Source organism: Heterodontus francisci, chromosome 37 (assembly GCF_036365525.1).
Source record: "Heterodontus francisci isolate sHetFra1 chromosome 37, sHetFra1.hap1, whole genome shotgun sequence".
Lineage (NCBI taxonomy): Eukaryota > Metazoa > Chordata > Chondrichthyes > Heterodontiformes > Heterodontidae > Heterodontus > Heterodontus francisci.
This window is the reverse complement of record NC_090407.1, coordinates 11,977,317-12,004,025: the sequence shown is the minus strand read 5'-3', so window position 1 is coordinate 12,004,025 and position 26,709 is coordinate 11,977,317. Positions and strand designations below refer to the sequence as shown.

Genomic DNA, 26,709 nt, shown 5'->3' with positions numbered 1-26,709 from the left:
GGGGAAAAAACCCTGCCCGTTTTCCATCTCTCGAAGCTGAGAAGTAAGTGTAAAAAGCAGATTGAAACTGTTGCTGCATTTCTGTTGTAAGGCCTGTCTGAAACCTCTGCTGCATTTCTCCTGGAAAGCCTACCCAAACTGATCTTCAATGTCACCTTTAAAGAACTCTTCTAAGATGATCCCAGTGACAACTGTCTATACGCATTTGGGATGCCAAGCCAAAACGTCTGTCCACATTTCTTTCTCCAATAATTAGGAAGTATTTAGCCAAAGTGTGTGTTTGACTGTTTTTCTTGTAATAGAGCTCTAAAACAAAAATCCCTTTTTTCCAGTTAACCTGAATATGTATGTGTGTGGGGTTAAGGTAAAAAAGGGAACTTAATATTTCAATCTGTGTGCTAATGCTTTGTTTTATTGCTGGTTAAAACTTCAGTTATAATCTAATTTCTTTAATAAAAGAAACCTGGCTGGTGTGTCTTTTTCTAGGGGGGAAAAAAAGTGACCGTCTCGTTAAGTAGGAAAAAATGTTAATATATCTTGTGACCTGTGGAGAAATGGAACTAGAATAAACAATGTATGCCTCTGTTGTAACACCATCAATCTAAATAATTTCAGTATTGATAGGGTCAGGGAAATTCAATTCAGGAAAGGAGGATTTTTTTCTGAAAATGTTACTATTACTACAGAAGAACACCACAGTCTGTGATTGTAATGCTACATGCTAGCAAGCAATCTGTACATGTTTCACTTTTCCCCTCTGATCTGCAACAGTGTTACAAGATTGGAGCTGAATCACAGAATTGTGACTGCACAGAAGGAGGCCATTCAGCCCATCGTGTCTGTACTAGCTCTCCAAGAGAACAATTTACCTACTGCCATTCCCAGTTTCTCTCCATAGGCCTGTGCATTCTTCCTTTTCAGATACCAATCCAATTTCCTTTTGAATGCCTTGATTGAATATACCTCCATCACACACTCATACAGCATTCCAGATCCTAACCATTTGCTTGTTTTTTTTTATTCTTGCGTCGCCATTGCTTCTTTTGCCAATTACCTTAAATCTGTGCCCTCTTTTTCCTCTATCTTTCCACCAATGGGAATAGAGTTTCCCTATCTCCTCCGTTCAGACCCCTCATGATTTTGAATACCTCTATCAAATCTCTCTCAAACCTCTCTTCTCCAAGGAAAACCATCCCAACTTCTCCAATCTATCCATGTAACTGAAGTTCCTCATGGCTGAAACCATTCTTGTGAATCTTTTCTGCACTCTCTGGTACCTTCAAATTTTTCCCAGAACTGGACACAATACTCCAGTTGAGGCTGAACCAGTCTCTTATAAAAGTTTAACATAACTTGCTTTTGTAATCTTTGCCCTTATTAATAAATCTTAAGATGCTATATGGTCTATTTACTACGCTCTCAACCTGTCCTGCCACCTTCAATGATTTATGTACTGTACCACTCACATGAAGTGCAGCGATTTTAAAAATACAGAACCCAAATTGAAGAGCTACAGAAACTGACTTCCTTTTATTAAAAAAAAAAGTGGACAATGTGCTGAACAAAGGCCAAAGGTTAAACTACCTGGCCCTGTATATCCAAAATGCCTTGCTGTCCATTAAGGACAAAATGATACATTCCAAGCTAGGAGGTGTCAATTACACATCCTGCAGCCAGCAAGAGACCGTTTTGAATTGAATGGGTTCTTCTGAAACAAAGGAGTGAAATGGCCACATCCTGGTGTACTGTTTGGCACCAGAGAGGGAGATCTGCTTCTCCCAACAGAGGCAAAATGTGAGAGACTTGCCTTTTAAAAAGTAGTTCTCTGGAGAGAGGGAGAGATCAGAACAAATATCATGAAAGCCTGTCCCGCTGGGAGAGATCCAGCAAAAGTCAAAAGGAGCCCTGCTGTGAAATCTACACTTTAACTTGTTACAGTAGAGAACGGAGAGTGATCATCTCCAGACTGAAGTCTCAACCAGAGAAATTTGCAAACAACCCAGGCCTGCAACTTTAAAAGAGAAATTGACCTCCGAGAAGTTTCAACAGGATTACTATGAACCCCGAACACCTACCTCACTTCAAAGCGCTTATCCTTTTTCCCCTCTATCTATTTTTTGTGTGTGTGTGTCTGTGCGTGCGCGCGCGATTGAATGTGTGTGTGGCTGTAGTTGAGACATTTTTGGGAATTAATATTGCTCAATAAATAGTTAATCTTTTTTTAAACCTACAAGAACACCTGTCGCTGTCTGTTTCGACAACTAAAACACCTTAGTAACAAAAACACTTGCTGCTGTCAGTTGGGAGGTGAACGGTAACATGGCCGTAACATGCACATATACACCCAGGTTCCTCTGCTCCCGCACCCCCTTTAGAATTGCATCCTTTATTTTCTATTGTCTCTCCGTGTTCTTATCAAAATGCATCATTTCGCACTTCTCTACATTAAATTTCATCTGCCACTTGTCAGCCCATTCCAGCCACCTGTCTGTCCTTTTGAAGTTTTACACTATCCTCCTCACAGGTCACAATGTTTCCAAGTTTCATGTCATCCGAGCCCTGTATGCCAAGGTCTAGGTCATTAATATACAGCAGGAGCAGCAAGGGTCCTAACACCAACCCCTGGGGAACCCCACTACAAACTTTCAATGCCATGTTTTTCTTACACCCTCACATTTCCAGTACAGAAGCAGCACAACAGTCATTTACTAAAATTAGCTCACAATTTTACAGATTGAAAGTAGTATATTTAGGGAGAGCAAGAGAGATCGAGTGAGCAAGTGGGAGAGAATTCCATGACCACAGTGAGCCAAAAACTCCTTTTGTACAATTTAGCTTCCCTTTTGGTTGTCTGAAATGTCCCCATTAAACCTCCTGAGCCATCACAGTTCACTTCCTTCTGCACACTGTAGCCTAATTACAGTGTACAGGCATGCCTAATCATTGAAAATGAGCTAATTCCTATCCATTCAGCATCATTAAATAGAATTCCATGTTTATGACTAGTGCACTGAAATATGATGAGTGCTGGATTGAAAATAGAATTCAGCCCATAATCAAACAGCAATAATGAACTCAAAAGATGTTCTTAACTCTACCTACAGCAGTGGCTGCTTCAATAATATGTTTTTTTTTGCAAATTCATTCTCAGGATGAGCATCGCTGGCAAGGTTGTCATTGCCCATCCCTAATTTCCCTCGAAGGTGATGGTGAAGGTATCCTGATAATACTGTTGGGTAGGGAGTTCCAAAATTTTGAACCAATGATGATTAAGGAACAGCCACTTTGTACCAGAGGGGGAGGAGTGAATGTTTAAGGTGGTGGATGCACTGCCAATCCAGCAGAATGCTTTGTCCTGGATGGTGTCCAGTTTCTTGAGTGTTGTTGCAGCTGCACCCATCCAGGCAAGTGGGGAGTATTCCACACAGTCTTGACCTGTGCTTTGTAGGTGGTGGAGAGAATTTGGGGAAGCAGGAGGTGAGCCACTCACAGCAGAAGTACCTAGCCTCTGACCTACTCTAATAGCTATGGCACTTATGTGGCCAGTCCAATTGAGTTTCTGGTCAATGGCGACCACCCCCCACCCCCTCCCACTGGCCCTCACAGGATGTTGGTGGTGGGGGATTTGGCAATTGTAATATTACTGAATGCCATAGGAAGGTAGTTACACGATCTCCTGTTGGAGATGATCACTGCCTGGCACTTGTGTTGGATGAATGTTACTTGCCACTTATCAGCCAAAGTCTGAATGTTTCCAGCTCTGGCTTCATGCAGACATGGACTACTTCATTATCTGAGAAATTGCATATGGAGTTGAACACTATGCAATCATCAAACAACCCTGCTTATGATGAAGGAAAGGTCATTGCTAAAGCAGCTGAAGATGGTTGGTCCTAGGATGCTGCCCTGAGGAACTCCTGCAGTGATATCCTGGGGCTGAGATAACTTACCTCACAAAAGAAACACACATCTAAAGCCCACAATAAATAACATCCGTTAAAGCAGCTCCAATTTAATAGCTGAGATTCAAAGGGGGGCGTACCTATACCCTACATTTCTAAATTAACGCATGTTAAAGCTAACGTGCTCAGCGGGACTGAAAGAATCCTTCTGCACTTTGTAAACTAGATGAGGCACTATTTCTGGATTTACGGTACAAAAAGCAGTCAGAATCTTGTTGTTGGATTAGTCTAACAGTGGTTTACAATGATGCTTATTTGCTAATTTAAGTTATTCATTTTTTCTCCCCTTATCCTTTTTGTGCCAAAATTCTTCCTCAGCAACAAGAGACTGGAACTGATTCCCGCCCGTCTTCTGGACCTCTGCCTCGCAACTGGACTATCAGTGATGCAGACCATGGTCACACTTGCTGGCTTATTTCCTCTCCAAGGCATTTTAAAACTCTGAAAAGCGTTGGTAGATCCACTGCAGCAGCTTGGTTCAGTTAGTAGCACTTATGTCTCTGATGCAGAAGGTTGTGGGTTCAAGTCCCACAAAGAGAACTGGAGCACAGCATCTATGATGACTAATCAACTGTGCCGTCCTTGCATACGGCATTAAACAGAGAACCCAAGTCCCTGTAATAAAAACAAAGTGCTGGAAATACTCAGCAGGTCTAGCAACATCTGCAGAGAGAAGCAGAGTTAACGTTTCAGGTCTGTGACCTTTCATCAGTTCTGACCGCCTGACGTTAACTCCGCTTCTCTCTCCACAGATGCTGCCAGACCTGCTGAGTGTTTTCAGCACTTTGTTTTTATTTCAGATTTCCAGTATCTGCAGTATTTTGCTTTTATATTACCCAAGTGCCTGATCTGGGTTCAGGTGAATGTTAAAAATCCCATTGTTGAAGAAGAGCAGAGAGTTCTCCAAGTGCCATGACCAATATTTTTCACTCAGCCAGCACCACCTCAAAGTCATTCATCTCATTGCAGTTTTTGATACAATGCTGTGCATAAAGTGGTTTGTGTTGCCTACGAATCAACACTCCTATGCAAATTAATTGGTTCAGTGCCCGAGAGGTATGATAAGGTGTAATGTAAATGCAAGCTCTTTCTTACAATACTCCTCATTACCTCAATCTACCCATTTGTTAGGAATACTAACAATAGAGGGAGGTGAGCAGCTGCTGCTCATAACAAATAAGTACTTAAATTATCTGGTAGCCTTACCACCTGGTGTAAGATTGAAGCTAGGAACTGTTGCAAGCTGTAGATCTCAGCACAGAAATAAAAGAAATTCTCAACAGAATCTGCATCCTTATTGCCCAGGTATACAATACCCATCATTATTGCTGACTCTTCTATAAATCTAAGCTCTTCACAGGAATAAATATTTGGCAGTACCGCATTTAACTGAAAGGCAGTTATCATTTCGACCCAAGCATGACTCACCCAAATGACTGCAATCTTATCACTCCATTTTCCTCACATACATGCTAACTGTAAGCATTCCACACTGATAGCGTACAAGGGGTCACATCGGCTTGTCTGCATTTGCCAAGACAAGTCAGTGCCAACAAAACTCTGGACCCACTACTAATTTATATACTATGATTTATCAAGACTCACCACATTCTGCCTGTTGCAGTGCCTGGTACTGATGATGACTCCAGCCTCCTCTATCATTTTCAATATTATACCTCCATGGACATTGCCTGCGATGTTGGCATCATCAGGGCGCATGATCCTGTAAGCAACAGTTAAAGATTAAATAAAGTCAGAACTTTATATAAAAATTAAATAAAAACAAAATAGGCAGGAAATACACATAGGCCAGGGCCCCAAACATGTATTCCACGTGAGACAGCAATTGACATGCACTACTTCTAACCCAGTATATTGCATCACTGCTCATGGTGCAGTCTTCTCTACACTGGGGAGACCAAATGCCGATTAAGTGAGTCGCCCATTTTCTGGTGCAAAGTTACTCAAGTCCCAAATCCCAGCTGACCTTTTACTCAAGCGTCACACTCAGGAATGTTGCAACATTCCACACCACAGAGTGACATGAATCAGTATCTGTAATTCCCCACAGTGAGCTCTTAATTTCAACAATGCCCCTTTGAACAATTTCTAGATACTACTTGGATTATACAGCCATTTGGCTCTTCCTACCTGTGCTGGCTCTTTGAAAGATCTATCCAATTAATTCCACTCCCTTGCTCGTTCCCCATAGCCCTGCAATTTCTTCCTTCGTTATAAGAAAAAAAAAACAACAGCGACGATTCTGTTAAGTAGTCATATTTTAATAGGCTATTTCACTGGTTATATGGAGGTTGGAAAGCCAGAAAAACAAAAAGGAACAGCATTGTATCTAGGTTTGACCAACATCCCACAGCTGGCCAAGCCATAATGGAGGCCCACAGATGGAGAAATAGTAAGACTGGTGAGGGCTGTAAGCGGAGGGAAGGGGGCTACATATAGCCCATTGGCTGTATTGTGTGCAATCCTTTTGGGTAGACCTGAATTCTCAGCCTCTTGACTGTTATCCAACCATATCGTTAAAACCCATCTGTAACAATGACATTTGGAACCTTTAGTGATTGCAGCATTTCTGAGAATGCGACTCGAGTAAAAGGTCAGTTTAGATTGTGGACCGGAGTAAAACTTAAACCAGTAACTCTGCACCAGAAAATGAGGGACTTATAATAAAGCAGCACTTCAAATGAAACCATTTGATCTTTTCTGCATTTCTACTATCAGTGATCAAAAACACCAGCAGAAGGAAGTACACAACCACTTCCTGTGGCAAACTTATCCCAGACACTCCTAAAGTCTGTTTCTTCAAAATTCTTGTGAAAGAAAAAAACTACTTGCATTTCTACAGCACCGTTCATGACCTCAGGACATCCCAAAGCACTTTGCAACCAATGAAGTACTTTTGAAGTGCAGTCACTGTTGTAATGTGGAAATCACAACAGCCAATTTGTACACAGCAAGCTCCCACAAACAGCAATGCAATAAATGACCAGACAATCTGTTTTAGTGATATTGATTAAGGGACAACTATTGGCCAGGACATCAGGGATAATTCCTCTGCGCTCTTCTTTGAAATAGTGCCATGGGATCTTTTACTTTACAATAATCTTGTGGGTTAATTAAAACATAACTCTTTATTTTGCTGACAGTACAGTCCGTGCTTTAAAATATTAAACCATTCGAGATTAGTATACTGGCAATGGTTAGGTATGGCCTCAAATGCCCATTCCTATCCCAAAACGTTAATGGTGTTAACGAACAGATGAGAAGCCTTCACCTGGTCTTAACAAAACAGGGTTTAAATTTTAAACACACCATTTTTTTAGCTCCCCCTTAGTGATTCCTTGTTCACTAACTTCCAATTGTAAGGCAAAGAAACTAGCCAATTTTATTAGGTTTAAAGAAAAAAGGTTGAACTTTATTAAACTTAAAGTTTAATTCGGTTAATGCCTAAGGATACACAATGCGCCCACGTTAGCATGCATACGCGATATACACATGCAGATAGAGACAGAAAAGAGCAGAGGAAATAAAGTGGAAAAGTTTGAGGCAATATTTGAAGATGGTTCTAGTTACTGTTCTTCAAAAACTCGCTGTAAAGTCCTAGATCGTAGGTAGGTCTTGCTTTTCATTGGGGCCCAATATTCTTCTTAAACCTTTTCAATGTAGGAGACTTTTCTCTCTTGAAGTTCATGTGTCCTCAGTGGGGCGAGAGGCTTGTGAGAAAGAGATGGGAGCAGACAGGAGAGATCTTCTCAGTCCAGGAGCAAACAGTCTTTGAGTTCAAAAACTCTGTGGCTAGTTCAAAAAAACCCTGGACCAGCCAGTTAGTCATCTGACCAGCTGCTTTAACCAGTCCTGGCTTCTGTGGATTGTATCACCTTAGCAGTCTCTGGAATTCTCTTCCTTACACCTTCAATGTCCGGTGATCAAAATCCATCATGGGTTGAATGTGTCAAGGAATGGTCCTTTTGTCTCCACAAATTCTGTTAGTATGCAAATATTTTTCAGCTAAGTGGCTGGCAGCTCTTGTAACAGGCCTTCTCTTCTTCCCAGCAAGTTTAAAATCAATGTTCATATGACAAAATTAATATGCCTCACTCTTGGCAGGTGGGGGGCATGCATGACAATGGTCCGAGTCTACTTGCAATATCTCTGATTGCTGCTGCTTACAATATGAACAAACGCTTCCCACTGCTTTTTTCACAAACGATGCCAGATACTTTCATTTTATAAAAATAAAAACAGCCAACACCTGCTTTTGAATGTTGTTTTAATACTGTTACGACCAAGGCGGGGGGAGTGCACTGTTTTTTCTAGTTCCACTTCTCCACAGGTCACAACATATATTAAAATGTTTACCGAGATACTGATGCAGTCCATCATATACTGTAATCTTTACCCCAGAATAACATACACTAACCAGCCTTCTTTAATAAACAACAAAATTATCAGCTTATTATAAAACAAGATTTAACCAGTAACAAAGCAAAGCATTAACACACAGATTGAAATATGAAAGTTCCCTTTTCACCTTAGCTCCTCACACAAACACACACACATGCGCCCCGGTTAACTGAAAAATAGAGATTTTCTTTTTAGAGCTTTGTTACCAAAAAAAGATGAAAAAAAACTTTGGCCAAATACTTGCTACTTTTGAAGCAAAAAAGAGAAGATATGGAAAGACGTCAGACGTCCTATTTTTTGTCTGGCGTCCTGGTGTATGGTGACGGGTCACTGGGATCATTTTTCTGGAGCAATTCTTTCAGGTGGTGCCGAGAATTTATCCGGTAGGTTTTTCCAGCGTCTCAGGAGAAATGCAGCATTAGGGTTTTAGTTCCCACACATTCGATACGCAGGGTTTCTTCAAAGACAGGGGAAAGAGGATGCTGACACACTGAATATGCATGGTTTTTTTCAAAGAGAAAGAGATGAGCTGAGTGTTTCTTTTTCTTTGACAGGCCAAACCAACTGTCTTCAAAACAGTTTGCACTCCAACCTTGTCCAAAGCAAAACCAAAAACAATCTCTCCAAAAGCGAAACTCCAAACAGCAGGTCAAAAAACCCCTGACCCGCATAAATCTTGCCTTGTCACTTCTCTGTAAACATTGCCCCTTAGTCCAAGCTTTCTGTTGTGTATTTATCTTAAATCACTTGATTTCCAGCAAAAGGTGTTTTCAACAACATCTCAAGTGTCCCCTCGGTGAACTTTTAAAAAAAAAACAGTCTAGTAACTATGAAATGTTCAGCCTGCAAAAAATGAATCAATTTCCACAATTTAAATATATGTCCTCAAAGTTTAACAAATAATGGAAGCACTGCTGTAAAAATACTGTCCTATCTTTTGTATTAAAAAAAACATATTTCAAGTGGCTATTCCTATTTGAAGCAACCCTAAAACAGACAACTTTCACTATTTTACAATCCAATCTCAAATACAGGCTGTAGGATCCAATGAGTCCAAACTCAATGAAGAAAGGCAGCCTACAACAACATTTATAGAATCATAAAGCACAGAATGAAGCTATTCAGCCGATGGCGCAAGTGCCAGCTCTTCATAAGAGTTCTCCAATTAGTCCCACTCCCTTGTTCTTGCCCCATATTGCTGCAAGTGTTTCCTTATCAAGTATATATTCTATTCCCTTTTGAAAGTAGATGTCATTGAATCTGTTTTCAACACCCTGTCAGGGACTGCATTCCAGATCATGACAACTGATTTTTTTTTTTAAGTAACTCTTCAACTTTGCTTTGGGGACTTGAGTGTCAACTGATTAATCATTCAACTTCAACCAGGCCAAGGCAGAAAGTTAGATGTCATTCCAGAAGTTCAAAACTTGGATTTTTTTTTGTGAAAACAATGTTGAGACTGATACCATACTGAGCACAAACTTGCCTGAGTGAGCAACAGTCAATTACACCAGTAGCTCAAATGATGGGAGTACAGCAATTGAGGCCCACAAATTCCTCAAAACCTCCACTGGAAAATGAACATTCTTGCAGTCAGTGACTCTTTTTCCCACCATGCCATCTGTTACCCATCATTTCCCACCTGAAAGGAAAGCAGAAAAAGGCACAGAGAAGCAAAAGGAGAGAGAGAGAGAGGCAATGTAGAATTAAGGAGCAAGATGTAAACAAGAGAGATGGAAATAGAATAGCAGAAACAACAGACTATTAAGAAACAGACCATATTGTCCATGCAATGCCACAAGAGATCCAATAGTAATACAAAACTCTCACTCATCCACGTTTAAACTTCTATCAAAATCCTAGCAACAACAAATGAACCAAACATAGAGAAGATGAAACGAATAGCACCCTTGGAAGACATCAAAGTTCAACATATCTGGGGCTCTCAAATACTTAAGATCAGGGGCTGGGTATGTAAACCTTTGAATTTAAATATAATTTCAGTAGAAACTTAGGCAAAACATAAGCAAATTGATTGGGGAAGATATGTGCTACTGAAGTTTGATTGCGCAAAGTCCAACACAAGTCAACACTTCGAAAGGACATAATGTTGAGCATGCAGGATAAATGTCTACTTAAAACCAACAGGTTCAGACTGAACAGGTGTGAATCTGTTTATAAATAAACTAATCAAAGGAGAAATAAAAAAGAAAAATGAATCTCCACAAGTCCCACAGAAAAGGAATCACTCACATCATAGGGGCGTGTCTCCAACCGAGCTTACTTGAGCTCAAGATCACAGAATTTGAGGCTGAGTTGGAGACCGTCCAAAACATCAGGGAGACAGCAAGGTTTCAGAGGGTAGTCACCTTGCTTAGAAATAGGCAGCTGGCAATGCTAAAGGAAGGAATATTGACTATCCACAGGTCAGAAGGGACAGGCTAGAGCAGGAACATCCAAAGCAAATTAATCACTCCCAACAAATTTAAAGCACTGGTTTCCTACGCAGAGCATGAGGTTTCTGGTAATGACCATTAAATGGCACCAATAAATGTGATGGTTCCAGGGAAGGAAAGTTGCAGTTCATTTAAGAGTATAGTAGTATTAGAAAACTAACGGCTAGAGGGGTGGACACTAATTTTGCAGTCCAGATGCTTTATTGCCTTCCAGGTTCTAGGGGATGGGACATTTCAGAAAGGCTAGAACAGATTATGGAAGGAGAGGAAGAGAAGCCAGTCATCACGGTTCACACGGGAGCCAAAGATATGACTAAGGATAGGCAGATTGGTGGAAGTGGGTTTAGCAGCAGGAATTCAGTGGTGGCTATTAAGAGAATACTCCCCAGCTAAGTGCTAAAACAGGGGCACATGGGAAGATTAGACAGCCATAACATGTAGCTAAAGGGATCATGTTAGGAAGGTTATTTATTTTCTGGGGGAGATGCAATTTATTCCTCAAGGATGGGCCACATCTAAACAGGAAGGGAGTTACTGAACATATAAAGCAGATAAAGTAGGATAGATATTTAAACGAGGAAGGAAGGGGACAGGGAAAAGAAAAGCAGCTAGAAAGAGCAAGTAGATAGAAATGGAATGAGGTCAACATACAAATAAAAAATAATTTAGCCAAAAGGTTAGGCTGCAGTAGGAATAAAGGGAGTAGAAGCAAAAAAATAAATTGATTAGATAGATGCAGAAAAAAGATTGAGAATAAAGGATGAGATGTTAGCTTAGACAAATAAACCAAGGGAAAAGAGGAGCTTTAAATGTGAACAAAAAAAATGAAGTGCTTACATTGCACTGTTCAAAATAGGGGAAACAAACTGGGGGAATTTGCAGCAATTATACCATAGGAAGATATATAATAGCACTAACAGAAATATGGCTGCAAATTGGGCAGGAATGGAAAATCTAAAAAATGGCTTATACTTTTAGGAGAGGCTGAATAGGGAAAAAGGGAGTGGTGATATTGTTTATGGGGTGAATACATGCTGTAGAGAGCACTTGTATACACAAATAAGAGCTTCAGACAGTCAATATGACTGGATATTTAATTTTTAAAAGTGGACTGTTATATTTGTGGAGTTGTACTACAGATTCCCTGACTGTGGAGGAAAATGGAAGAAGAAACCTGTAGACAAATCAGGAGGGTTGGCAGGAATAACAAAATTTTAGTTCTAGGAGATGTTAATTACTAAGGAAGGCAAAAACACTGTATAAGGAAAGAACCTCAAAAATATTAAAAACAGCAGTAAGGTATTCTACAAATATATCAGTAAGAAAGAAGTTAAGTATTTGCATTTACATAGCACCGTAAATGGCCTTGGGATGTCCCAACAGGCTTTACAGCCAATAAAATGCTATTGTAGTCTCTGTTTAAAGGGAGCATAGCAGCCAATTTATGCACAGCAAGGGTCCATGTGATATTGACCAGATAAACTGCATCAGTGATGTTGTTTGAGGGATAAATATTGACCAGGACACTGGAGAGAACTAATTTGCTCTTGTTTGAAATACTGCCATAGAATCTGTTGCGCCTATCTGAGAGGGTAGGCAGGGCCTCAGTTTAACGTCTCATCCCAAAGACAGCCTGCGATGATGCAGCTCTCTCTCAGTACTGCACTGAAATGTCAGCCTACATTACGTGCTCAAGTCTCTGTTGGAGGACTTGAACCCAAAACCTACTGATTCAGAGGCGCAAGTGCTATCACTGAGTCAGGGCTGACATTTGAATTGTTAAATGAGAGGTGCAACCCCTAATAGGAGAGTTTAATCAGCTGGTACAGAATAATCAGAAAATGCTGAAAATGCTTAATAAATACAGGGTTTCAACATTTGCAAAAGAGAAAGATATTGGGGAGGAAGTAATTTTGAAGTGGGAAATGAACTGCAGTCCTAGACAGGCTAAAAGGCTCAAAACAAATCTCCATAAAAAGATGTAATACATCCCAGAGTACTAAAAGCGATGAGGGAGGCCATTAGTGAAGTACTGAAATGCAGAGAACTGACCACAAGCTGGTCTCTTGTACCTTCTGGTTCACTAATGTTCTTTAGGGAAGGAAATCTGCCATCCTTACCCAATTTGGCTTATATGAGACTCCAAACCCACGGCAATGTGGTTGACTCTTAACTGCCCTCTGAAATGGCCTAGCAAGCCACTCAGTTTTACGAAACCGCTATGAAAATTGCGAGGAAGAATAAAACCAGGCAGACCACCCAGCATTGACCAAGGCACCTGACACCACAAAGGCACACCCAGCCAAGTCGATCCAGCAAAGTCCTCCTCATTAACATCTGGGGACTTGTGCCAAAATTGGGACAGCTATCCCACAGACTAGTCAAGCTACAGCCTGACAGAGTCATACTCACAGACTCATACCTTGCAGCCAATGGTCCAGATTCCTCCATCACCATCTGAGTATGTTCTGTCTCACCTACCAGCAGGATAGAAATACCAGAGGTGGCACGACATGGTGGTATACAGCTGAGGGGGAGTGGTCCTGGGAGTCCTCAAAATTGACTCCGGAAGTCTCATGGCATCAGGTTAAAAATGGGCAAGGCAACCTCCTGCTGATTACCACCTACCGCCCTCCCTCAGCTGATGAATCAGTGCTTTGCAGTGAATACCACTTGGAAAAAGCATTGAGGATAGCAAGGGTACTGAATGTATTCTGGAAAGAGTAGCTCAGTAGGATACGGGGTTAGAAGCTCAGCTCAGGGTCAAATAGGATATTGTGAACACTCTAGTTCAGTCTGAGATGGTGGTCAGGGAGGGGGATGGAACCGGTGGCAGAGAACAGCGCTTGTACTGCCACCAAAGGAAATGGCATCATCATTTTCAATGAATTTGCTTAATCCATTTATTTTAATCCACCAATGTTTAATCGGAGGAAATTGCAGCTCATCTAGGATTGGATGTCTGACAAGCAGTTTGACAGCACAGAGCCAGTGGTGGACTCAAGAAAGGTAGTGATGAGCTAGACCTGGGTGTGGCCAGCGTACATGTGGAACCTGATGCCATGTCTTCAGAAATAAGAGGAGTTCATGGACAGATTCCAGTGTGAAGATGGGGTGAGAACAGAAGCCATTACAGGAGATGAAGTGAGTCAAACACAGCCAACAAGGCCTCTGGATGGCTCACCACAATGTAAAACTGTCATCTACAAGTGAATTTAGTCACAGTTTGGAATTAGATCAGTTTCCCGTGATCTTAATCAAATAACAATCTTTTGACTGATACAACACCCTTAGAACTTTTCAATCTACATGGAATACTATCACCAGCTTGGAAATAACTAACTGCAAATACTGGGCAGGGAAGTAATTAATAAGTATGAATAGAACAATACATCAACTTACTTTCATATAACTCCCTTCACACAGGATGTGTAAAAAGTAAGGAGAAAAAGGATAAGACAAATAGTATGTTTCATTTTAACTGCACAACAGTAAATTTTAAGCCATGTGAAAGCCAACACGTTTCCTTTCAGAAAGTTTGATTGAAAATACAAGCTATAGTAGCCTTACTTACAGTACCTGATTATCGTCGTCATTAGAAGGCTGAGGTGTCACAATTGAGTACAAGACATAAAAGGCTTGTCACAGTAATGTAGGGAGCATCTGTTAAGTGCTTGAGGCAGCAGGCTGCTGAATATAGTAAACCTCGGGTACTCTAGTCAGCTTTAGCTTTCCGTTTGTGCTGCTTTTGATGTCATTGTTGATGTCACAAATTCCACAGAAACCGCCCACAAGCTACTTGTAAAATTGTATGCGGCTTGTGGTTGTCCTTCTTTGAACACAGATGTCACAAATCAGACTGTGACAGAGGGTGCACCAATTGAGTCAGGTTGTTGGAATCTCGTTGTCAAGGTAACTGAATTGCATGCAAATTAAAGATCAGTAAAGACAATGACCATTCATTCTTCAATTTACCAAAAATAAATTTAAAATATCACTCTACTTCCTTTTTTCCTGGAAGGAAGGGGATAGGATAGACCTCAGTGTGTCTGCAGTGGGCCCATAGTGTAAATATTTCTGTCTCCTAGGCTTGCTTTTCCCACTCTTCTGTTGGTCCTTTTCCAGTATGTCCTGAGTCAGCAAATTGTAAGGAAAGCATAAAAACCACAAAAATGTTGAAATATTTTGATTTAGACTCAAAAAGGTGAGTTAAGGCACAAATTGCAGGGCTACAATTGTTTTTCTCCCCTCTTATCCCAAAGGTGCTGTCTCATGATGAAGATTGGTTTCACTGGTGGCAGCAGCCCTCTGACCTCACCCACATGACCATTTTTCAGATCAGTAAGGGTCAACTGGATATATGATTGAAACACAGGAAGGACAAGCATTGGAGACAAGAAAGTTCAGATGATGAGCCAAAAAGTGATTACATTTCAAAAAGTACTTCATTGGCTGTAAAACACTTAGAGATGTCATGAGGTCATGAAAAGTACGATATAAATGCAAGGCCTAGTCCCCTTCTTCTCAGAAAAGGTAAGTAAAATGGTTTTTGGGACTGACACAGTCAATCTTCATTTACATGATAGCTCATCACAAGTCTTTTCAAGTGTTGTTATATATAGTGCCAGCTCTCTTAACCATCTGATGAGCAATCCCAAACTTTAACAACGGGCTGCTACCTTCATCCATAGAGTTTAGACCCACTTGGAATCAGGTTACATCATAGTTTCTTATTCACCAAGCTATTACTAAATGCTATTTAAATACTATATCGAATCAGAAATGCCAACTGAGACAGATGAGATAGGCATTTGCCCTGTGCTGAAGTCACTTGAGAAGCAATCTGCTATTTGTTTCATCCCTCCAACACCTCTTCTGCTATGCTTGATTTAGAAATCCACCTCCCACTTTACATGGAGCTCAAGTGAGAGTCAATGCTTAGTTCTGACCACCACATACGAACGGTCCTGTCTCCAGCCAACCCTCTCCAGAAATTATTTGGTCGAGCTATTTTGTTTGATAGCTTCAGCCCAGTCGGCAACAAGCTCAGATTTATGCCAGGGTCGAGTGGGTCTCCACATTGGAGGCCCAATGCATAGTTCCAGGGCATTCCGCACATCTAATGACTCCACAGTAATTGTGGTCCATGTGGCATTCCAGACTAGCTTGTATCCTAACAGTGGAATGACGTCAACACCTGGAACTATGGCTGGTTTGACCACTATCAATTCTACCCTGTTTGCCATTACACCAACATGGCCAAACTTTTGTGATAGTAAATCTCCAACTAAATTCACAGCTTTAGAAACCCACATGTGTAAAATCTAACAAAAGCTGGACTGTGCACTTCACTATGTAAGCAATGCTTTGTTCTAACTTTATTTTCTCTCCCCCACCCCCCTCCGCTCTTTTTCACTCCTGCTCTCCTTCATTGTCTCTTTCCTCCTGTGACTGTTTCATTTTGCTCTGCCAACTGTCCAATTGATCTGGCATCCAATATTTAGTTTCTTTTTTTTAATTCAATGTGCTGAGTCCATATGCTGAGTCCAATTACTGGCAAGATTTTGTTGTACCTTTTACTATTATAAATGATAAATCTCCACAAAAAGCAATAAAGTGCTTTCTGAAACCTCAGTATTGACCTTAGGCAACGCAGCCCGTGAGCGGCTGCAATGGGTCTCAGTGGCCTTGGACAAGGGAAGGAAAAATCATTTAGGGTTACCACACCTGATCCCAATCCAGTGACTTTTTCTGGAAAGTGCATTTGCATGGAACATTAGAGAGAACAGGATCAGGCTCAGCTCTGATGCCTTCCCTGGTTAAATAGTCTGCTGACAGCCACAGCTTAGGATAACAGGGCTGACTGATTGGATGAGGCACTGACGAAACCCATGAAACCAATACCCTTCAATAGATAGCACTTTCTGAAGGGCGGGAAGAGAAAGGAGGATGCTAAAAATGAAAATAAAACCCAAACCTATATGTGAGGTCAAAGTACAATAAACTGATTATATCTGCATCTTTTGTCACACCCTTTACATACTTTACTTGCGTAATTTCACATCCTCACTTAGTTCCATAAAATATTTTCAAATTTTTGCTTAACTGGTTCAGTAACATATCAGATCTATTGTCACTCTAACTGATTTGTATTAACTCTTCTCATGCTGCAGTAGATTTTATTTGCCAACGAGGGTGAAAAATTGGTGTCATAGAATCCTTCAGCACAGAGGAGGCCATTCTACCCAATTAGTGTGAATCGCTAGCTCTACATGTTTCCCCATTCATGTATATATCCAATTCTCTTTTGAAAGTTATGCTTTCCACATCGGAACAACTCGCTGCATAAAAGAAATTTACAGGTATTTATGCGCCACACAAGCTTCCTCCCACCTTATTTCATCTAACCCTATCACTATACCCTGCTATTCCTTTCTCCCTCGTGTACTCTTTTAGATGCTCCTTAAATGCAACCATGGTGTTCACCTCATCCACTTTATACGGTAGCAAGGTCCACTTTCTCACTACTCTTAAGTGTGATTTCCCAAGACACATTCCACGTAAGCACCTCTCCCCACTGGAAACTCTAGATCAAGGAATTACTCATTTGTGGCCCCAGGGTCCATGGTATACACCTATATAGCCCACGAAGACAAGAGCTTGGACACCATGCTCCACAGTGACTTCGAACTCATATATTCTGCAGCCCATCAACTTTGTTCCTGCACTGTTGTTTTCACAATCATTTTGCTATACCGAACTGGTGGGGTCCACAATTGGTATTATGATACCATAATATTGTGGTTATTTTTACCAAATGTATCCATGTATACATGTTAAGAGCTGGTTGAGAAGATAGGTTGTTTTATTTATAGCATCTGTTCATACACAGTCCCTCCAATTTGCTGCTTCTTTCCTGATGTTAACACATACGAGGGCAACTTGTTCCGCTGTAATGTTGGTTATGAAACATAACTAATACTTTGTGAAGATCTTGAGATAATGTGAAGTAGAAATAAGACATTATATTAAAAAAAAAAGCAAATATGTCACAAATGTTCACACAATAACTTGATTCCTAATAGTCCTTCCTTTGTTATATTCTTAGTCATATTGCTGGCCAGCTCCAAAGCCTGGCCAGGTCTCGACCCATGCACTTCTAGCTGAATCCACCTTCACATGCTCTTCCCCCAACCTACATTTAGACGGATCAAGTCCTTCTTTTATTGCAATCAGTGCTGGAGACGATGTACCATGCGGCTTCTCATTACCTATGCTGTTTATACCCTTGAATGGGCTTAGGAACCTCAGCAACGCAGCCCTAAGTTTCAATCTTGCAATGGGGCATAAGACCCTAATGTGCGGGAGAAATCTACCTCTACCCAGTGGAGGATCACATTTGTTCTCAAATTTGATGATACCATCCACCTTCCCCATATTTTGTAACATCAGTCTTCTCTAGGTTCATGTTCTTTCGGGTCACCTTCATCCAATGGGAGTGTGAAAATGCTTCACTTGGTCTGCTTCCTATATGCACCCGAGATTCACAATCCCTTCCCGAAAAAGGGAGGTGAAAGTCAAGACAGTATCATGGTATGGCAAGGAGGGTTGCATTTTTGTACCAACACATTCCTAACCATTGTTGCCCACAGAATTAGAACATTGCCTTTGCTTTTACTGCCAGCTGTTCAGAAATAACAGGCACAAAAGCAATTTCTATTGTCCTTATTACAACTGGCAAAATGAGCATGCCTGAGTTTACAATGATAATTTCCTTTTTTTTTTAAAAAACCATCAGAATATTTATGACAGCCTCCACTTTTCCAGTGACTGACCAATTGATATTAGCCCAAAAGCAAAATACTGTGACTGCTGGAAATCTGAAATAAAAACCGGAAATGCTAGAAATATTCAGCAAGTCAGGCAGCATCTGTGGAGAGAGAAACAGAGTTAATGTTTCAGCTCAATGACCTGCCATCAGAACTGCCCCTTGCTTTTGTAGAATATTTAATACCAGCCACATAAATATGATTATCAAGTAATGATCGTGATTTCACCACGTGAGGGAAGTTTTAACAAGCTCAGCAGATTTTTTTTATATAACAAACACATTTGGATTTTATTTTACAGAAACAAAGCAATAAAAGAACTTTCTTGAATTATTATTCCGTCCAGTTGCCTCTCAGTGGGCAACATTCCATGGTGATGGTTCTGCAAGTCTTTGTACTTTGTAATTTTCAACACTTCTTTGAGATTAGGGAAGTTCAAGTCGGTGTAGCGATGAAAGTTGAGATGTGGTTGATATATATTGATCAACAAATTAAAGCTTTAGCTACTTGTTCATTTAAGCTTGTAAAGCATCATACAGGTATCAAAATTCAACAGCTCACTGTTTCTGCCACGCTCAGTTTGATACACTTTTAGGTTTTTACTGGTGATATTTTCCCTAAGGTTCCACTTCTCGGGCCATTCCCACAGCCGAGCTTTCACTTTCCAACATGTTCTTTACCTGCTCAATGCCTAAGTCAGTGTAGCGTTCCCAGACATCAAACAGAAAACCCAGTTTCCTGGTTTAATCACATGGAATCACATGAACTTCCTTGATCAAAAGGTGGTAGAATGAACACTTTCACCAGGCCCTGGCTTAGGCTTTCAACTTCCAACGTAATTTATTTGTGGATGAAGTGGGTAAGTGAACAGAAGCAATTTGGATGTACAGTAGGTAGAACAAACTCCCTCAATATTAATCTTTAACAGGTGGTTTCTTTTTGATCATCCACAGTCTCTCCCTAATGCCTTCAGATGAACTCCTCAATTTGCACAAGCTAGTTTGAGATATACATTTCAAAAAACTGATTGGGGTAAATGAGCTTTAAATATAAGCTTGTTAAACTCAAACAATGCTGCCAATCAAACTTGCTTCTCAAGCAACACCCACAAGACTTTTGAATTGACTTTATTGAGGAAGAAATGTTGACTAGACCACTGGGAGAACTCCCTGCTCCTCTCCAAGTAGTGTCATGAGATCATTAACCAGCACAAGCATGGTTTAACACTGGACACTGGTCCAAATGACAACACATCTTAAACCATGGATCTCAATGTATATTAAAATGCTTTCAATCTTTACAAAGCAGTTAGTGTAATGACTCAAGCTGTGAGATTGCACTGTCATAGATTCTATTTTCTTATAAATAATGTACTATTTCTCTGCCAAAGACGCTAATGAAATACTTAGCAAAATTTATCTCTACCCATTCATGCGGAGAGCAGCATCCTGCTCCAGAAGCGATACATGTACTTTTTGCTCAATCCCCATCATCACTTTATTTCATTGCTGTTGTGAACAATGAATATCACTATTCCTGCAATTCCCACCCCCACATCGCTTTTTTAAAAAAAGCAAGCTTAACATTCATCTAAGACTAGAAGCTTTTTGTCTCAGTTGACCAGTTAGCTGCACACCATATAGCCTTGGATAAAGTTTAAATCCCCATTTCTGTTTATTTGCATCTATCTCGAGTTGCAATGTGCTGATTTATGATTCATGCACCAATAAGACAAAAACAGCCTCCACAAAATTCAAACAGGTCCAATAGTCAAAGAAGAAAGATAGTCATCAGGACACTCCTGTTCTGGGTTCCATTCATCTCCTCTGCCAAATACCAGTTGCAGCAAACAGATAAAATCAAATGGGTAAGTCAGTGACTGCTCCTTCAGTCCTGCGAGCTCCTTCTATGCTGGATCCTGTATCCTGACGATTTGCGGTATTGCCCTATTTAATAAGCAGGCACGCCATTCATCACTGTCACCAGTAGATGTCAACAGATATCAATTCACCCAAAAGCTCTGATCCTACAATGCAGATCAAACAGTACTCTTCAAAAAAAACTTGCACCAAAATAAAAACTATTCTAGATATTTGTCTATTCTATTTTTCAGGCATCAAGATATGTTTACAGTTGCTGCTTTTAAGGCTATCTCCCTTCAGTTATTGTTTTGTGCATTGTTCTGTTAATACATTTAAATTTAGTAAACAATTTTAAATACCAAATGCACATCTCACACACATCTTGTAGAAACATAGAAACAAAAAAAGAAAAAACGCAAATAATTTAAATCAGAAACAACAACAGAAGTTGTGAGAAAAAAGCAGCACGCCAGTCAGCATCTGGAAAGAGAGCAGGCAGGTTTGACATTGAGCTTGTTCCTCATCAGAGTTACTGCTGGGTACACACCTGAAACAATATCCTGTCCTTTCTCTTTCCAGGTGCTGACTTATCTGCTGTGTATTTTCAGCATTGTTTTACAGTGCAAACATGCTTTTGTTTTAAAAGAAAAATTACTGGCCGTTTCAAACTGAACTTACTGCATTTCATTTTGCACTTGTGGATCTCCTGCAGCCTGTTCAGCCATTGTTGCTATGCTATAACAACCTGAGCCTCTGCTCCAAGCTCAGGCTTACTTAGTTCCCCACTCATCACTTTTCTACTCCAGGGCTGCAGCAACTGGATTAGCGGGTGGGAGGGGCAGGGAAATGTATCCCTGAGCTGGGAGTAGACCCAAGGCACTAGAAATGGGGCTACTTGGACTGCAAGTATAGCAGACCTAATTTGATGTAGATCTTGACTTTGTGCGGTGATGTAAATTGGGTGATAGCTAATCAGCAGCCAGTTTTATGTCCCTCTGAATTTTCATTTCCATTTGAAAGAAAGATCTTGCATTTATATAACTTTAGGACATCCCAAAGTGCCACTTCAGAGGGCAGATGGAGTTTCAGATTAACGGTATCATCCGAAAGACAGCAGCTCTGACAGTGCAGCATTTCCTCAGTACCGCTCACGACAGCGTCAGTATAAGTCAAGGGAAATATATATCAGGAGAGATGTAAATTCGGCTGCTGACTCACTATTAACCACTTTACACGAATCACACAAAGTCAAAATCTACCTCTTTGAGGCTCTGATGGGAGTGAGAGATCAAGTGGGAGGTCAGGCTTAAACAGAGCTAGCGAGATGGCCAAGAGCAAAGCAGAGAGCCATTGCCTGAAGGAAGAAAAAAGATCCAGCCAGTCACCACCCTGTGGTTTCCACAGGCCAATCACCTCATTACAGCAATAAGAGGGACTTAAGTCATGACACCCACAGATGAAAAAACTGGAAGAGTAATGGAGGCAGGAGTCACCAGACTGTCACTGACAACTCAAATCTCTAAGAGGCAACTGTTACATATTTCAGATCTCCAGGGAAAATGTTGTCACTGAGACTGCCCTCAATGCAGCCAGTCTCTGCCAGTCATGGATGAGCTGGACGAACAGCCAACAAAATTGGAACTCAGTGATGCCATTGATTCTCTAGCCAGTGGAAAAGCCACTGGGAAGGACGGCATTACCCCTGAAATAATCAAGAGTGCCAAGCCTGCTATACTCTCAGCACTCCATGAACTGCTTTGCCTGTGCAGGGATGAGGGAGTAGTACCACAGGACATGCGCGATGCCAATATCATCACCCTCTATAAAAACAAAGGTGACCGCTGTGACTGCAACAACTACCGTGGAATCTCCCTGCTCAGCATAGTGGGGAAAGTCCGCTCGAGTCGTTTTAAATAAGCTCCACAAGCTGGCTGAGCGTGTCTAACCTGAGGCACAGTGTGGCTTTCGAGCAGAGAGATCCACCATTGACATGCTGTTCTCCCTTCGCCAGCTACAGGAGAAATGCCGCGAACAACAGATGCCCCTCTATGTTGCTTTCATAGATCTCACCAAAGCCTTTGACCTCGTCAGCAGACGTGGTCTCTTCAAACTACGAGCAAAGATCGGATGGCCACCAAAGCTACTAAGTATCATCACCTCATTCCATGACAATATGAAAGGCACAATTCAGCATGGCGACGCCTCATCAGACCCCTTTCCTATCCTGAGTGGCGTGAAACAAGGCTGTGTTCTCACATCTACACTGTTTGGGATCTTCTTCTCCCTGCTGCTCTCACATGTGTTCAAGTCTTCAGAAGAAGGAATTTTCCTCCACACAAGATCAGATGGCAGGTTGTTCAACCTTACCCGTCTAAGAGCAAAGACCAAAGGACAGAAGGTCCTCATCAGGGAACTCCTCTTTGCTGATGATGCTGCATTAACATCCCACACAGAAGAGTGTCTGCAGAGACTCATTGACAGGTTTGCGGCTGCCTGCAACGAATTTGGCCTAACCATCAGCCTCAAGAAAACGAACATCATGGGGCAGGACGTCAGAAATGCTCCATCCATCAATATTGGCGACCAAGCTCTGGAAGTGGTTCAAGAGTTCACCTACCTAGGCTCAACTATCACCAGTAACCTGTCTTTCGATGCAGAAATCAACAAGCGCATGGGAAAGGCATCGCTGCTATGTCCAGATTGGCCAGGAGAGTGTGGGAAAATGGCGCACTGACACAGAACACAAAAGTGCAAGTGTATCAAGCCTGTGTCCTCAGTACCTTGCTCTACGGCAGCAAGGGCTGGACAACGCATGTCAGCCAAGAGCGACGTCTCAATTCATTCCATCGTCGCTGCCTCCGGAGAATCCTTGGCATCAGGTGGCAGGACCGTAACTCCAACGCAGAAGTCCTTGAGGCAGTCAACATCCCCAGCTTATACACCCTACTGAGCCAGTGGCGCTTGAGATGGCTTGGCCGTGTGAGTCGCATGGAAGATGGCAGGATCCCCAAGGGCACATTGTACAGCGTGCTCGTCACTGGTACCAGACCCACCGGCCGTCCATGTCTCCGCTTTAAAGACGTCTGCAAACGCGACATGAAGTCCTGTGACATTGATCACAAGTCGTGGGAGTCAGTTGCCAGTGATCGCCTGAGCTGGCGGACAGCCATAAAGGCGGGGCTAAAGAGTGGCGAGTTGAAGAGACTTAGTTGTTGGCAGGAAAAAAGACAGAAGCGCAAGGGAGAAGCCTACTGTGTAACAGCCCCGACAACCAATTTTATCTGCAGCGCCTATGGAAGAGTCTGTCACTCTAGAATTGGCCTTTATAGCCACTCCAGGCGCTGCTTCAGAAACCACTGACCACCTCTAGGTGCTTACCCATTGTCTCTCGAGACAAAGAGGCCAAAGAAGAAGAAGAAGATGATATGCAACTACACACCACCCCTCCACAAAGGGTCCAATGATCAGGAATTTATTCTTACTGTCCCACACCTATCGTTGTAATAGTGTGATTCAGAGATTATAATGGAACCCCAAGTTGTGTATATTGGACTCAGTAAACTCACACATTCCCTCATGCATTTCTCCCATCCTCCAGAAGGCAGGCTGAGTGAGGCGAGGTCAACAATAATTCAACAAACTTGTTTTTCATTACACACAAAATATCAATAAACAGAATGAAGTTTACAGCCAATTTCAATCTATTTTGTAACAACCCTCATATCACAGAAAATGACAAAAGCAGTCACACTATCCCTGTCAACAGGCTAAATTCACTCAGTGAATTACATGAGTTTTGGGAAGTTTTTTTTTTAAAGTAGTGTGAAGGTTTAGGCATGGAGCTCCTGGCAAATAGGACCAAAATGCCTAAGTTTCTGCCATCAATGATGACGATAAGGAGTGTGAACTGAAGGTCAGAGTCAGAGCACTGGAGTGTGCAGGACATGTATAATGCTAGAGGAGAATGCAGAAATAATGGGCGGTTAAGGTTATAGGGTGATTTAGCAATGAGGAAAAAGTTCTTAAATGGTAATATATTGGGGGATGGAGCCAAAAAGAACTGGGAGTGGGTGGAAGAATGATGAGAAGGACTTTTGGACTAGTTAGCGGCTGGAAGATTGAACATAAGAAATAAGAGGAGTAGGCCATTCGGCCCCTCGAGCCTGCTCGCCATTCAGTAAGATCATGGCTGATCTGATTGTGGCCTTAACTCCACTTTCCTGTCTGCCCCCCATAACCCTTGACCCCCTTGTCAATCAAAAATATGTCTAACTCAGCCTTGGAAATATTCAGTGACTCAGGCTCCACTGCTCTCCGGGGAAGAGAATTCCAAACGCTAACGACCCTCAGAGATGAAATTCCTCCTCATCTCTGTCTTATATGGGAGACCCCTTAATTTGAAACTGTGCCCCCTAGTTCTAGATTCCCCCACAAAGGGGAAACATCCTCTCAGCATCTAACAAGGACAGTGAACAGTTAAGTCTGGAAGTAATAAAGGCATGCATGAGAGTTTGAGTGATTACCCTCATGGTGGTGGAGGTAAACAGCACTGGTGATGGATAAGACACGATGTTAAAGCTCAGCTTAGGTTCAACGAACACGAATAGTCTGCTTCAGACTAAGAGTAGCCGAGGGGGAGATGGAGTCAACTACCATAACAATTTGCACTTGTATAGCAACTTTAAGTTAGTAAAACATCCCAAGGTGCCTCACAAGAATTTAATCAGACGAAAACTGACACTGAACCAGAGGAGGAGACATTCGGACAGGTGAATAAAGAGGTAGGTTTTCAGGAGGAGAGGTGGAAAGGCAGAAAGATTCAGGGAGGGAATTCCAGAGAATGGAGTCTGGAACAGAACCAAAAACAATCCCTTTGACTTCCCAATGTTGAGTAAGTGTGGCTCCCATTCCTGCTATCATTCCAGTGCACCTGAGATAACATCACCTCCAAGACAGAAACTGCCTGGGGGCAGAATCAACTCTCCAATTTCTTTCTAATTCCTTGCCTCCAACACAACAGATGTTTTAAGAGCTGCTACAATATTTATTTGTATTGGAGTTAAACGTTGATTGGGATTTAATTCTGACGTGCAGAATTGGGTGATTTTATGTTTGTGGGGGAGGAACATTGATTTCAGTTCCTGGGGAGGAGTGAAGATGATGGGGGAGGATGACCCCCATGTCCTTGTGTAGCGGAGCCGGAGCCTCCTCCCTCTCCTTCCCCCGCCCGGTGCTGCGGCGCCGGCCGGCTTTCCCAGGCCAGCGCGGGGATGGAGGGCCCGGCTGGCGGTTGCTAGGGGCGACGCGGCGCCGGAGGTGGTTGTCGCCCTGTCTCCCTGTCCAACCCCTCCAACACCCCTTTCCTTTACCTGCTGACTTGGATGGAGCAGCCGGGGCTCTGGAATTGCGGCTTGGTGATGCACTCCATCCTGCGGCGAGCCTTGATCCGAATCAGAGTCCTGATGCTGCTGCGGCTCCAGGTGCTGTCTGAGGAGGGAGGGAGGGAGGGGAGGGGGAGGGGAGGGGAGGGGGAGGGGGCGGGGGGGTAGGGTGAGCAGAGGGCGATGGGGTAGGGGGATGGACAGAGGGAGGGGGGAGGTAGAGCAGAGGGAGAGTGGGGGAGGAAGGGTAGAGGGCAGGGAGAAAGCTCAGACACACACACACACACACAGAGGGGAGGAGCATTCATCACACCTCATCTAACTCAACATTACACTCACAGCATCAATAATCCACATTTAATCCATCTTTCCATTTATATATTATTTACCTGTTTGGGGCACAAATTTCCTGTCCTGATAGTCCAACTACTTCTTGTCATAACTTTTTGAGTTGTTTTTTTTAAAATATAAAGGAGTTTGATTCTTCGAACACCTTTCACATCCACCAGGCCACCTCAAATTGTATCACGGCCAATTTGGAAGTGCACTCACTATTGTAACATAGGAGAGCTGGGCAGCCAGTTTGTGCACAGCAAGGTCACAGAAACAGCAATATGGTAAGTGAGCACGGGATAATCTATTTTAGTTGGTGTCGTTCGAGGGATGAATGTTGGCCAGAATACCTTCCCTGCTCTTCTTTGAATAGTAGCATGGTATTGTTTACACCTACCCGAGAAGCCAGATAGAGTCTCAGTTTAACATCTCACCTGACAGGTTAGTATTCTGTTACGACTGGG

At 42.0% G+C, this 26,709-nt stretch overlaps 1 protein-coding gene across 3 annotated transcripts in view; it reads right to left on the bottom strand.

Moving 5' to 3' along the window:
- The window catches only part of acot7 (acyl-CoA thioesterase 7), a 262,472-nt gene extending 236,314 nt beyond the window's left edge, over window positions 1–26,158 (bottom strand). For 2 of the 3 annotated variants that reach the window (XM_068017117.1, XM_068017118.1), the window contains exons 1-2: window positions 25,901–26,158; window positions 5,568–5,685 (exon numbers count right to left, since the gene is read on the bottom strand). In XM_068017117.1, coding sequence (XP_067873218.1) covers window positions 5,568–5,685; window positions 25,901–25,959 — 177 coding nt within the window. In that variant the 5' untranslated portion in view covers window positions 25,960–26,158. Of the gene's footprint in view, window positions 1–5,567; window positions 5,686–14,419; window positions 14,530–25,900 lie in introns of those variants that run through there. The other variant, XM_068017119.1, reaches the window with a different exon arrangement.
- Between the last annotated feature and the right edge of the window lie 551 nt (window positions 26,159–26,709).